The following is a 15,283-nucleotide window of genomic DNA, read 5'->3' on the forward strand; positions in this document are numbered from 1 at the left end:
ACCCTGCTTCCTACAAAGACTCCATCCCTTACTCCCAATTCCTCCATCTACACTGGATATGTGCCCAAGATGAGGTGTTCCATACTAGGACATCCAAAATGTCCTCATTCTTTAGGGAATGGCGGTTCCCCTTTTCCATCATAGATGAGGCCTTCACACGTGTCTCCTCAGTATCCCGCACCCACGCTCTTGCTCCCCCTCGTCGCAACAGGGACAGAGTACCCCTAGTCCTTACCTTTCACATCAGCCGTCGCAAACAACACACAATCCTCCAAAAAAAATTCACCAGCTCCAATGGGATCCCACCACTAGTCACATCTTCCCATCTCCACTCCTTTCCGCCTTCCTCAGAGACCGTTCCCACCACAACGCCCTGGCTAACTCATCCCTTCCCACCCAAATCATCCCCTCCCCAGGTACTTTCCCTTGCAACCGCAGGAGATGCAACACCTGTCCCTACACCTCCCTCGACTGTCCAGGAATCCTGACAGTCCTTTCAGGTTAGGCAGAGGTTCACTTGCACCACCCCCAATCTCATGTACTGTATTCTTTGTTCAAGGTGTGGACTCATATATCAGTCCACCTGGGCCTACCTGATCTCCCGGTTGGCAAACACTTTAATTTCACTTCCCGTTCTCACATTGTCCTTTCTGTCCTGGGCCTCCTCCATTGTCAGAGTGAGGCCAAACTCAAATTGGAGGAACAGCACCTCATATTTTGCTCGGGCAGCTTACAATCCAGCGGTATGAATATTGATTTCTCTAACTTCAAGTAACCCTTGCATCCCCTCTCTCTCCATCTCTCTCCCACCCATGTCGTTGTACTAGTTCCAAAGTAGACTTGTTGCGTCTCATTGTCTGTAACTCGCAAGACCACAATTGCTGCGAATTGTGGACGCAGCCCAGATTATCCCACAAATCAACCTCCGTTCCATTGACTCAATTTATACTTCATGCTGCCTCGGCAAGGCCAGCAGCATAATCAAGGACATCACACCCTGGCCACTCCCTCTTCTCCCCTATTCCATTGGGCAAAAGGTATGGAAGTATAAGTCCTGACATTCTGAGGATCTTAGTAATGTGTTTTTTTAAGTTTGCAGTGGTTTAAAATCTATCATTTTAGAAAAGCAACAACACAAAGGTGGTGCTGCATATCCTGGGCTCAATATAAAAATAGCATGAGAGATAATAATCAAATCCGTTGTAATACTTACTTATAAACCCCACACATCCATATACCACTGCTGAGGTCTGTTCTGTTGGAACCACTGAGGGATTCAGCAGCAATGAACAGCTGAGGTCTTGTTCTTTGAGCACAGTCAAATGGGACTCCGATGCATTTCCATCTAATTCACCATCTTCCTCAGCTGAAAGGTTCTCCCCGTCTGAACAATTCTTTTGTTTGTAGAATGAAGTTGGCTGATACCTCGTTAGTTTAAAACAAAGTATAATTTCAAAAGAAACCAAGTATTCTACAATCAGATTCTACAAATACAATATAAACTCAAAAAAAAAAAAAATTGTGTAGGAAGGAACTGCAGATGCTGGTTTAAACCGAAGATAGCCCCAAAAGCTGGAGTAACTCAGCGGATCAGACAGCATCTCTGGAGAAAAGGAATAGGTGTCGTTTCAGGTCGAGACATTTTGTTGCTACTCTTCCCATTGTTAATTTCATTACCGTCTTCAGTTAGGTAGACAAAACTGAGCTAATCACCAGCATCTCTAAGCTCTGTGCTCAGAAGTGTCTGGACGACCCATTTTGGAAACTAGTGGAAAGAAGTGCAGGAGTAACTCAGCAGGTCAGGCAGCATCTCTGGAGGATATGAATAGGTGACATTTCAGGTTGAGACACATCTCAGACTCTCTGAAGTCTGAAGAACAGTTTTCACCTGAAAGGTCACCTATCCGTGTTCTCCAAAGATGCTGCCTGACCTGCTGAGTTCCGCCCCCATGACATCAGTCTGAAGAAGGGTCTCGACCAGAAACGTCACCCATTCCTTCTCTCCTGAGATGCTGCTTGATCTGCTGAGTCACTTCAGCATTTTGTGAAATAAATACCTTCGATTTGTACCAGCATCTGCAGTTATTTTCTTACACTGCTGAGTTACTCCAGCACTGTGTGTCCATCTTGCATCATCTTTAGTCAAAGGTGAGGTCCCTGATGAATGGAAAGTAGGCAATGTTGGTCATTTAGTTAAGAAGGCAAATAGGGATAATCCAGGAAACTATAGGCTGATGAGCCGCATAACAGTGGTAGGAAGGTTACTGGAGAGGATTTTTGTTTTTTGAGGAGGCGATACGTGATTGAGGAAGGTCAGGTAGTGGATGGTATTTACCTGGACTTTGGTAAGGTATTTGACAAGGTCCCACCTGGTAGGCTGATCTAGAAAATTAAGATACATGGGATCTACAGTAGTTTGATGGTTTGGATTAGTATCTGGATTTTTTATATACATACACACACACATATATATATATATACATATATATATATATATATATAAATAAAATGTGTGTGTGTATATACACTGATCAGCCAAAGGTTGATGGGTGAAGTGAATACCTTTGGTTATAGATAATAGACAATAGATGCAGGAGTAGGCCATTCGGCCCTTCGAGCCAGGATCACCATTCAATGTGATCATGGCTGATCATTCTCAATCAGTACCCTGTTCCTGCCTTCTTCCCATACCCTCTAACTCCGCTATCCTCAAGAGCTCTATCTAGCTCTCTCTTGAATGCATTCAGAGAATTGGCCTCCACTGCCTTCTGAGGCAGAGAGTTCCACAGATTTATAACTCTCTGACTGAAAAAGTTTTTCCTCATCTCTGTTCTAAATGGCCGACCCCTTATTCTTAAACTGTGGCCCCTGGTTCTGGACTCCCCCAACATTGAGAACATGCTTCCTGCCTCAAACGTGTCCAACCCCTTAATAATCTTATATGTTTCGATAAGATCCCCTCTCATCCTTCTAAATTCCAGTGAATACAAGCCTAGTCGCTCCAGTCTTTCAACTTACGACAGTCCCGCCATTCCGAGAATTAACCTAGTAAACCTACGCTGAATGCCCTCCGCTATGCTGAATGTTATCTTGTTACAATGGCACCTGTCAAGGGGTGGGATATATTGGGCAGCAAGTGAACAGTCAGTTCTTGATGTATTGGATGCAGGAGAAATGGGCAGGAGTAAAGACCTGAGCGACTTTGACGAGGGCCAAATTGTTATGGCCAGACGACTGGGGCAGAGCATCTCTGAAACGGCAAGGCTTGTGGGGTGCTCCCGGTCAGCAGTGGTGAGTACCTACTGACAGTGGTCCGAGGAGGGACAAACCGGCGACAGGGTGCTAGGCTCATCGATGCACGAGTGCAACGAAGGGTATCCCGTCTGGTCCGAACCGACTGTGGGAAGATGACAAGCCGGTGAAGAGTGTGATGCTCTGGGCAATGTTCTGCTGGGAAACCCTGGGTCCAGCCATTCATGTGGACGTCAATTTGACACGTCTCACTTACCTAAACATCGTTGCAGACCGGGTACACCCCTTTATGGCAATGGTATTCCCTGATGGCAATGGCCTCTTTCAGCAGGATAATGCGCCCTTCCACACTGCACACATTGTTCGGGAATGGTGCCAGGGCTTCGCTGGTTTATCCAACTGGCCAAGGAAGTCGGCTATGGGGATAGATGTGCTGGCTCCAGCTGGGCTGGAGTTCCAGAGCCCTGGCCGCAGGTTGCAACTTCAACCCACCGATCGGCCGTGGAAGTCCCAATGAGGTTGAGATTGGCTGCCTTGCCCAGCCTACGTGCCACATTTTCAGGGAGACTTCCAGGGCGCGGGGGGATTTCTCGCGGAACCCTCTTGACCTCTCGCGGCCGAATTGACAAATTGCAATTACCGACTGTTTTGCGGAAAAATGTGAGGCGAAATCGGAATAGCGGAAATGATATAAGACAGTGGAAACTTTCCACCAAATTCGGAACTGTTGGGAGGGGTGTGTACATGAAATTCCAAGTATAGCCTGCTAAAATGTTGTGCTGTTGCAACGTGACACCCCAACTCTTATACTCAATAGCCCAGACTATTAAGGCAAGCATGCTGAATGCCTTTTTCTCTGCCGTATCCACCTCCCTTGCTTCTTTCAGGCTGCTATGAATGAGCACCTCAATCATTTACAAAAAAATCCTGCACAAAAGTGATGAGATGAGTAGCCACCTCCTGCATAATGAAAAATTAAAAACCTGCAAATATTGGAAATCTGTAATAAAAGCAAAAAATGTTGGAAATACTCAGGTCAGATGCACAGACACTGAATTATCAGTCCTGGTCAAAGACTCTGATAAGATATAAATATTTACCTGAGGAGAAGTACACATGCTGCTACCAGAGTGTATGCCAAGAGTGTCCCAATGGACATCATATCCACCAAGGCTTTAAGATCAAAGAAAAATGCCATGACAGCTGCCAAAAAATTCACCAGGACATGAGTTGTGTTAAAACAAATGAAGGTGCAGAGAAAGACATTTACATTTAGAAATGATTCCATCTGATATTAATGAATGGTTGCTTAACAGATGCAGAAAACATTTCCAGCCACTCTTTTAATTCCATCACCAGCACCCTCATTATTAACAAGTTAACACTGTCAAAAGAGAAAATTAATATTTTTCCATAATTTGCACACTGTATGGTCATTTTATCCTGACTTGCATAAGGGTTGTGCAATTCATGAAATATCTTCAAAGTACAATTGTAGTTTACAGTCATTAAAATTGTTGGACAATACACGGGAGTAGTCCTTTGTCCTATAGTGCCTGCCTTTTTCTAATGTTTAAATAAAGTTAATTTTTGGAGCCTGTTGTTTGGTGTGGCTTGTAAAGATACAAGTATAACATTGAACGTGGATCTATCTGCATAGCTGACATGGGTAGATTATGTTTTAGACTAATCAAAGTATTAAAATATCCAATAATTTAATTGATTCATAAAATGTTACTTGCTCATGTTTTTAAAATGCTTTTTGCTGGTGATAAAATTAATCAACAAGGTAAAACTTACTATCCGCTCGTGGTTGATGGTAATCCATTCCCAGGCAATAATTATCAAGCATTAAGAAACTTAAACTTAAAAGAGAAATCCTCAATTACACTCAGATTTTCTGGAAAGGCCTTTATTCACAAGTATACAAAAAACAGTAATGGAGATTAAAAACTGTTATGGTTTCAAGACAGATATGATAAGAAAAACAATTAAAAATTCAGATTCACATTTGGTCATAATTACATAAATGATTTTTAATTTAGGTGCAATGCCAAAACAATGTGCCAAATTAGATATTGCTAATTTCTAGGTTTGTTGCACTTTTCTAATTGACATTGCTAATTGGGTAATGAGAAGTTACGAGGCAATGGTTTCCAGCTCCAATTAAAATAATAAATACGACACATTAAAAAAATACAACTTACATGAGCCAATCACAACTTTGTTCATCACCATTGTAATCTACTAATTGACTACACACATCCTCAAATAAGCAGTGTACCATATTTTTTGCTTTTTAACAAATACCTGATCAACCCACATTTCCATCGAATCACAATGATCTACATGGCAACAAATTCCCTTCACCTTTTGTTCGCCAAGTGAATCTTAGAAAGTCACAAAACTGCACAATAAAGGTACAAACGAAAAGGGACGAAAGACTACAATCTGCCAGAGAGACACAAGAATCTACAGATGCTGGAATCTTGAGCAACACACAAAGTGCTGGAGGAACTCTGGAGATCAGGCGTCATCTGTTGGGGGGATTGGACAGATCGGTTTAGGTCAGGACCTTTCTTTAGACTGATTGGTGTAGGGGGTGGGGAGAAACCTGGAAAAAGGAGGTGGGAACAGGACAAAGCCCGAAAAGTGAGAGGTAGATACAGGTGGGGGGGTGCGGGGGGCATATGATTTGCAGATAGGTGCAGTGAGTGACATAGGCAAGATGTGAAAAGGAGACAAAATGGGTGTAAGATAAGGAGAGAAGGAGGAGTGAAATTTAAAGCTAGCAGGGGGAATTATGGATAGTATTCAATGGAATTATGGAAGGGTAAACAGGAAGGATAAAAGGGAAATGCAGAACTTGGGAATAGAAGGTGAGTGTAAGAAGGTGAGTGTAAGGAGGGTAAGTGGATGGATGGGAGAAATGTGTGTACACTGGGTTGGGGGAGGGCATGGAAATGTAGGAGGTGAAGAGGCCATTACCTGAATTGGAGAATTCAATGACAATATTGTTGGGTTGTAAGCCACCCAAGCAGAATAAGAGATGCTGTTCTTTAAGTTTGTTTGTGACCTCACTCCTGCTGCTCCCCGATGTTGATGGAGTACTTGCACATCTCATCTGTGTCCCGCAGTTCTGCTCTCACCCCTCCACGCCCTTCCCCCCAGGTGGAACAACGATAGAGTTCCTGTGGTTTTCACCTTTCACCCTCTGTGGCCACACATCATTCTCTGACATTCTCAACATGATCCCATCACCAGTCTTCCTGATGCCACTGGTTTCATGGAAAGCGCTTCCTCTGCTACTCCTTGGTTCATTCATCCCTTCCCACCCAACCCGCCCCCTCCCCAGGTACTTTTGCCTGCAACCGCAGGAGATGTAAAACCTGCCCCTATACCTCCTCTCTCACTTCCATCCAGATGAAACAGAGGTTCATATGCACCTCTTCAAGTATCATATATTGCATTCGGTGCTCCAAATGTGGCCTCTTTATATCGGCAAAACCAAGTGTAGATTATCAACCATTTCGCTGTACACTTATGCTCTGTCTGTCAAGGCCTGTTGGATCTCGCAGCTGCTAACCATTTTACTCCACTTCCCATTCTGACCTTTCTGTCCTCGCCGTCCTCCATTGACAGAGTGAGGCCACATGCAAACTGGAGGAGCAGCATTTCATATTCTGCTTGTGTAGCTTATAACTCAACAGTCTCCAATTTCAAGTACTACCCTCCTAGCCCCTTCTTTCTCTTGCCTCTCCTACACTGACACACTGACATTTCTGCCTGAAACACGTTGGTCTTCCAGCACAGTGTCTGTTTCTTTTTATGTTATGACTGTTTTTGTAAAGCGCTTTGAGCACCTGGTAAAGCGCTATATAAAATAAATGCTTATTATTATTATATAGCAATATTGCTGACCTGCAGGAGTACACTAAGGGATGCACTGAAGCTCGGTGCAGCCAATTGAAGGCTCTGTGAAGAAGGCCTAGACTCCAGGGTCCTTCCACTGCTGGACATGAAGGGGCTGAGTCCAGTGGGGACATCCCTCAAACAAGGGAAGGGATATCACTCACAGATGTTGCCTGGCCTGCTGAGTACCTCCAGCACTTTGTTTTACACTACAATCTACCAGTTGTTATTTGATTTAAAATATTGTGACAATTGACCATGCAAGTCAGAGCTTATTCAATATGTCTGGTTCTATTTTACTTAGTTAGCAAAGATTTGGCAATACTACAGAAAACTTGTGGAAGATTAACATTTTAAGCCAATTAGAATGAGCTCTCAAGCTCTACTTGCAAGGAACAGATTTTACTTTTAGGTTCACTTTTGAACCCATATATTAAAAAAATCTAACAGAATTCCTTAGACATCGATTGATTCAGAAATTAAAGCTTATGTTATTCAAAGCTTTGGCCATCACCTATTGTGAACAGTCCAACAATATCACAGATTTAAAATTTTCACGTCCACAACTATCAGTCTTACTCCTTCTCTTCATTATGACTTCCTCTGGCCTTGCAATTTTTCAAGATCTCTGCATTTCTCCAACCCTATTTTTCTGTGCATCCACCATTAACATTGCCCCACCATGGGAGCTGTGCGATTAATGACATGAGGTTTGAAAAAAATTTCCTTAAACATTTAGTTCTTCACAACACTTCTTAAAACTACCTCCTCATCATAGCATCAATCTCCTTTCCTGATGACTTCTTGGGTGGACTTTTACTTGGTTATAATTTTCAAAAGTATCTTGGAGTCTTTTCTCCCGGTAAAAATGTCAAGATCTTGCTTTTGTTCAATGGCCAACATCCATGAATCTAATTTTGATCCTCAAAATCCCAACTTTGCTAATTTAGCACATATGAACACATTTTCTGGAAGGAATATTTGAAACCTATGAGAAAGCTGTCCATTATAAGTCAAGCAAGGGTAATACTACACTACCAGAAAACCAAATAATCTGTCTCAGGAACTTATGATGCGATTTATTAACTGAAAGTTAAACATTAACAAATGAAACCATGTGCCTTTAAGTTGCTGGAATTAATGTTTAATAGAAGTTAATAGTGCTCCAGACTTTTCACAGATTAGAAGTGAAGTAATTTAATGAGCTGCAAAACTCTTTGATGCCAGTTTGCTTCATCTGGTTTACTAAAAAAAACTTGAAATGATGATTGTCTATGCTCTGGTTTTTTTAATTAAAAAAGGCATATTTTAATCTCATATACTGTTTAATATCCATGTGAACAATTGCCATCAGCTAGGTATGCAAGGTTATTTTTAAACATTTTCATCAGAAAATACCTTTATCTAAAAGTATTTTTGTTTAATTAATTTAAGCACTCTCATTCAGGCTCTTAAATACTTGCCAGATTTTTTGAAAAAAATTGATTTCTAAAGTGCAAAAGAGATTACAGTGCAATTTCTCCCACAGAATTGTAATTGTTGCCCTTTGAACCTGGCATACCTACTTCAAGTACAATCCTCACCACGTGATTAATGGAGCCACCAGGATTTTGCATGCTTCAGGGAATAGCACATCAAGCCCAGGCATGATTTTTGATAGACGAGGTCCCTTTGGGGGAGGGACAAGGTGCATCCGCTTACCAGAGATGACCCCTGATGCCATTGTTGCAGCAACTGGTGACTGCCTCTTACTCACTTTTCCCAGAAAATTGAACAGTAAACCATCTTGTGACATTGCAAACATAATTCTGGGCAATGGGAACATAGACCCCAACAGGCTAAAAAGAAAAAGGTGAAAGTTCAAACAAAACACATTCAGCATTGCACACTGGTAATGGATACAAATAACAAATATAGAATTGCCAATGTCAATGGTTAGGTTATTTTTCTACGTTTGATGCATTTTTTTGACCATTGAATTCAGGTATTTAATTTAAAAGACCATGTCTTTTTTTTGGATGGAAAGTTAAGCATTTCTTGGAAGGCTTTCCTGGTGCAGATTAACCAAAAGAGTACACAATACTCCAAGTGCGGCAACACCAACTTCTTGTACACTTACAACATAACACCAAACTCCTGTACTCGATTCCCTGTCTGATGAACGCTATTGTTCCAAACACCTTCTTCACCGCCCTGTTTTCCTGTGAACTTTGTACGTACTCTCTGTTCTACGACATTGCCCAGGGTCTTAATATTCACTCTTAAGACATACCCTGGTTTGACTTCCCAAAATGCAACAACTCCTACAGAGTTACTTCACAACCAGCATTTGGCCATATAATAGATTACACGAGGACCAGTAGATGGCTGGAATGTACTACTGGGGAAGTGGTGGAAGCATATGCAATAGCAATGTTCAGAAGGCATTTGGACAGTCAAATGAATAGGCAGGGAGAAGAGCAACATAATCCAAGCTCGTATTCCTGAACATGGTTTAAACTGGCTTCAAGGTTGGTACAGATATGATGGGCTGAAGGGTTTGTTGCCTTGCTGTACTGTTCTATTGATAAGCAAACCAATATCAGTATTCCCTTTCAGGACAGCAACTCCAACACTAACACTAAGGCCCTAATTATATTTAGCAAGACCATTGGGCAGGCTATCTGTTCACATGAAAGACACCAAATTTCCATTTTGCTAAGAGCTTTGTCATGTGAAGAAATGACCAGATGAAAAGATTTAAAGATATGCTTCAAGTACTTCTTAAATAAAGTACGACATTCTCACAGACTTTTGCAACTACCTGACCTCCGACATCTCAAAGTGGAGAAGATACACTCAGGAAGGTATTGAAAACCTCGAGCTGAAGGATGGTGCCAGAACTTGAAGGCCTGGACTATAGGGAGGGATTGGGCAGCCTAAGACTTTTTCCTTGAAGCGTAGGGGGCTGAAGGCTAATTTTATAGATGTGTATAAAATCACGAAAATAATAGATAGGATGAAAATACAGAATCTTTTTCCCAAGGTTGGGGAATCAAGAACTAAAAGGCATAGGTTTACAGTGAGAGGGGAAAGATTTAATAGGGATCTGAGATTTAAAAGAAACCCTAGACATAACCTTTTCACAGATGGTGGTGGGTATATGGACTGAACTGCCAGAAGAGGTAATTGAGGCAGGTACAGTAACAACGTTTTAAATATATATGGACAGATACATGGATAGGAAAGGTTCAGGAAAAAAATGGACCAAATGAAGGGAGATGGAGCATCTTGGTCAGCAGCATGGATGAGTTGGGTTAAAGGGCCTGTTTCTGTGCCGTATGACTCTACGACTCGGAAGCATCAGGAGCACACAGAAGCCTTGCATAGACAGCAGGGAGAACACACCACCTATCAAAGTGCTACCCCATCCAGGAGCTGTATGTGGAAGAATCCATGGTGCCAAAAGTGTCCTCATCATCTATTTTAGAACAAAACTGGAGTGTGAACAAAGTCATCCATAATTCTGTTTTCTTCTGCCAATTGTGACATTGTCCCTCCAAGCCTATGATTCTAAGAAGAAAAATCTTAAACTGAGAATGTTCAGTTTAGTGAGGAAGAAGGATGTTTATTCTGATAAATACCAAACTGAGAATGTGCAGTTTAGCGAGAAAACTTGATTTCTCATATTATTCTTGATATTATAACTTCCCTGCTTTGGAAAAAAAAGAACAATTGGGAATGGAAGAAAACAACAGCAGCATAAAGTCTGCATGGAAAATTAAATTTGTGTGGCAACAAAAAAATGCACTGACCATATGACAATGTTTTTCTACATTTGTTCATTAACTCAGATCCCAAATTTTACTTTCTTTTTTTCCATCCAGTTACAAAGTCTCACCTGCAACCAAACCTGACGATATTGTGGCAACAACTGGAGTCTTCGTCTTAGAATTGATGCGGGCTAAAACTTTGAAAAGCAACCCATCTTCAGCCATAGCATAGATTACGCGAGGCATGGGGAAAATGGAACCAAGCAGACTGAATGAAGAGGAAAGACATGCACAATGCTGCAAGTCAGAGTCACACCAGGTATGCAGTAAACTAATGAAAAATTAACCGCACTTTAGGGCTCTACATAAGATCCTAAACTCTCCTTATCCAGTGGGAAATATGTTGCATAATTCACTAAAATGTGTTCTTCACAATAAAATAACATTTTTTTATTGATGGGAAATAGTATTTATATTTTCAGAATAAAGTTGTTGAATTCTATTAGTGCCTAATGACAAATGACATTGCCTGGTGTAATACTACTAAAGCACTGAATTCATTGCCAACCAGCATCTTATTGACTGTAACAAGGATATACGTTTTAGGCACGTTGTTTGACCTGTCTAATGGAAATGAATAAGGCAAAGAGTTATTTGGGGCTCTGCAGAAAGTGAGCATGTGTATTAAATCGCAGTAAGATTTTGGCTGTATGTGATATCATTCCTACGGGATAACTTCATAACTAACATATGTCCATGCTCACAGACTCACACAAAGAATGGCTATTTAAGCAAGGCCCGGTAGCGGGGGAAATGCTGTCAGTGCTCTCAGCTCATTTCCTTACTGCTGTCTGTGCTTTCAAGGGAACAAGAATAAAAGCTGTTTATAAAATATACATAACAGTCTGGATTTATTCCCATTCAAACTTAGGCAGAATCCCACTGCAAACACTTTCAACTTTTTAAATGCCATTTTTCGGTTAATTTGTGCAGGGGTGGGGTAAATCAGGAGAAATCCTTCAGATAAAACAAGGCACTGTTTATAATGCTATTCTGTGGACAAGCCAGAGGATCAGAAATTCAATGCTGCTGAGGCTAAAATAATTATTTTATTTTTCTTATGACATTTTTAACCTCCACTTTCCCAATCTCTTGGGCACCAACAACAACAATTTCATAATTGCTAATTGTTAGAAGTTCTGCAAAGGTGATTCAAGAGGAACCTCATTATTGTAATGTACTGTAAACTAACTGTAAATACACTGTGGCTCTTAAGGTGGAAGTTCCAATGTTCTTTCTCTTTCACTTAAAAGATTAAATAGTGAAAATGTTCCATTAAATCAGTTAGGCATGCTAGACCCACACAAGTTAACCAAACATGATTTATATTCATTCTAGCCAAACAGCAACCATTATGTAGAGCCCGGTAGTGTAATCATTTTATAAAAATGAGTTTAATTTGATTTCATTCAGATGTGGAAAGAGAAAAATGTTAGTCATATCCGAAAGTTTTAGAAAATGCTTCTCCTTGAAGTTTTCACAAACAAATATTTTAAAATAGCAATTTCAACAAGAAAAATCACAAAAATGTAATTTCATTTACATACAGTAAATCATGGGGTGATTTTAACTGCTACAACTGTTCAATGCTAAATTTGACACTAGTGAAAAGCTACCAAGTATATACCCTGCTTAAATTATTTTTCCATTGGCTAATTAAATAAAATAAGGTGTGATGATAACCAGATGCCACTTCAAAAATCCCTATTTATCACCTGACAATGAAAATTAACTTCATTTTCAGAGCTAAATCTATTGATGGCCAGCTAAATCCTTATAACTGGTTAAAAAAAAAATCATCTGAAACATTAATTCAGTGAAATGTTTAATGTATTCTGCTGCATATTCTGTACTTTAAACATATAATAAATTGTGCAGAATGACTCAAAGAGGTATCCCTTACAATGTCAAAGATGAAGGATTGTCAGCTTGCTTCATGTTATCAGACAGCAGGAAGCAACCTCCACCAACTCCACCCAATAGTGCAATATGTGGTTTGAGAAGGGAATTACTGATTTAGGGGAGTCTCTCCACCAAAGCCTCTTCTCCTTCAACTGCTGGCTGAAAAATCTGAACCCTGTTCTCAGTAATGTGAATGGAAGGCTGGCTGATCTGCTGTCATTCATTATATACTGTGCTGCAATTGACACTTCCAACCAACCTTCTTAAAATATTGATTAATACATTAGTTCTTAAAAATTCTGTATCTGTTTCTATTTTAGCTCACAATTATGACGTAGAATTTTACTGCTATTCAGAACCAAAGTCAATTAAATTGGGGATACTTTTGGATTCATAGATTATTGGAAATGCATTTTTGTAAAGGCACAAAGTCTCTTCTGATAAAATATTCACTCCGCTTTAAAGAAAATCAGGATTTGCAGCTCATAAACGTATTTTTAAACACCAGTTCCAAACAGTTTGGAGATATGACAAAACAAGACCTCTGATATACACATTTACGCCACAAAGCAAAGCAGTAAAAGCTTCGGCATACTTAAGATTGTTAAGAAATTTGCACATTAACCTATAAATGGCACATGAACCCAACAGAACCTTAACTTTATTAGCAGAAAAATTACTAAACACACTGCTAAATCCACACAGTACAGCACCGAGTTAAAGCAAAGTAAAGCATTTGCAGATGATGCCATGTAAACAAATGTTAAGAAATATCAGATCATAAAATTACAATAATGATCCTCAACAGCAGCATGGCTTGGCTCAAAACAGGCTTGATAAACATGGCTAATGGCTCAAAGAGGAAATTAAAGAGTTAAAAGGCCATGTGGCCGACCACCTATTTCTCATGCCAACATGAAATGAAGAACAGGTCCATACAGGCAGGCAATTGACTTTGTTATGGAAAAGAGTGGTTGAGGAGCTGAATAGCTGGTTACTGGTTAAATGCCAGGCAGCTGGAAGTTATCTAAGTAACTTTGATTGGTGGAGAAGTGTTTGTTGCAGAAGATGATCAGTTGGTTAAAAAGACAAGAATGACATTGGTACTTATTTTCAAATATGAGCTCATGCTTTTAGGGAGAACTAATAAAGCCAGGATAGACACAAAGAATAGAGAATGGGAAGTACTGTGCAGTGTCAAAATTGAGAATAGAAATGTTTGGGGCTGTAAACTGATTCTGTACATTCTGTTAAATGCAAAGTTTATGGTTTTGAAATAATTTGATTAAAAATACATTTTGTACGAGGCATTTCAGTCAGAAGGATGCAGAGATTCTGCATTGTGTATGAATGCTGTACCATGTCTTTCCAAAGGTGTATTCTGAAGGAAAGCTAAATGTTATTTTCATACCTTGTTGACAATGCACAAAGAGATCCCACAGCAACTAGATATTTTGCAGGGCCCCAGCCGACATATTCAAAGGCCACAGGAAGTGGGCTTCTAGCATCCAGCAGGTAGTAAGGCATCATGAGGGTCAGTGCAGCAGAAACTCCAAAGTAAGCCAGGAAGCACACCAAAAGTGAAGTCACAATTCCAATGGGAATAGCCTTTTGGGGATTTTTCACCTCTTCACCTAGAATGGTAACAAAGAACATTATATGGCTTGCATACAAATAGTTACTACCATGGGATACCATTTGGGGCAGCACAGTGGTGCAGCAGTACATTTGGTGCCATACAGCCAGAGACCAGGGTTCGATCCTGACTATGGGTGGTGTTTGTACAAAGTTTGTCTGATCTCCTTGTGACCATATGGGTTGTCTCTTAAGTGCTCCAGTTTTCTCCCACACTACAAAGACATGCAGGTTTGTAGGGTAATTGACCCCCACTTTTGGATATGCTACCATATACTCTTCATTCTAGATCATTGGTTAGTCCCTTACCTAATTTACCCTTGGAAGTGTTCACATTACATATCATTGCAGTTTGTTGCATAACGTGTTAGGTTAAATAACATGGTGATAAATGAACCGTTGACTCTTACCTGTGGTAGCAATGCAGTCAAACCCAACAAAAGCATAAAAGCAGGTTGCAGCACCAGCTAATGTTCCAGTTAATCCATATGGTGTAAAACCACCCACACCATAAATGCTGGTGACATTCTCTGTAGATGACAAATTGCTGTAAAATAAATAGAGCAAAATGTGCATTTTGTTTAGAGTAGGCTCAACTTTTATTTACTCACATAAGATCAAAAATATATTTCACCAACATGGAATTTAAACAACTCCATGTCTATATGAAGAAAATGTCAGCATATAATGTTTGAAACTAATGTACAATACTAGAGACTATTACCAAGAGAGACTATTACTAAGAGAGTAACTGTTGAGACTATTACCAA

General features: G+C 40.4%; 1 protein-coding gene across 4 annotated transcripts in view; it reads right to left on the reverse strand.

Moving 5' to 3' along the window:
- The window catches only part of LOC144592787 (cationic amino acid transporter 2-like), a 97,368-nt gene that overhangs the window by 10,573 nt on the left and 71,512 nt on the right, over positions 1–15,283 (reverse strand). For 2 of the 4 annotated variants that reach the window (XM_078397808.1, XM_078397817.1), the window contains exons 5-9: positions 14,924–15,060; positions 14,290–14,512; positions 11,045–11,184; positions 4,353–4,455; positions 1,214–1,425 (exon numbers count right to left, since the gene is read on the reverse strand). In XM_078397808.1, coding sequence (XP_078253934.1) covers positions 1,214–1,425; positions 4,353–4,455; positions 11,045–11,184; positions 14,290–14,512; positions 14,924–15,060 — 815 coding nt within the window. Of the gene's footprint in view, positions 1–1,213; positions 1,426–4,352; positions 4,456–8,865; positions 9,003–11,044; positions 11,185–14,289; positions 14,513–14,923; positions 15,061–15,283 lie in introns of all 4 variants that reach the window. The other 2 variants (XM_078397827.1, XM_078397836.1) reach the window with 2 other exon arrangements.

This window comes from Rhinoraja longicauda, chromosome 1 (genome assembly GCF_053455715.1).
Source record: "Rhinoraja longicauda isolate Sanriku21f chromosome 1, sRhiLon1.1, whole genome shotgun sequence".
NCBI classification, from domain to species: Eukaryota; Metazoa; Chordata; class Chondrichthyes; order Rajiformes; family Arhynchobatidae; genus Rhinoraja; species Rhinoraja longicauda.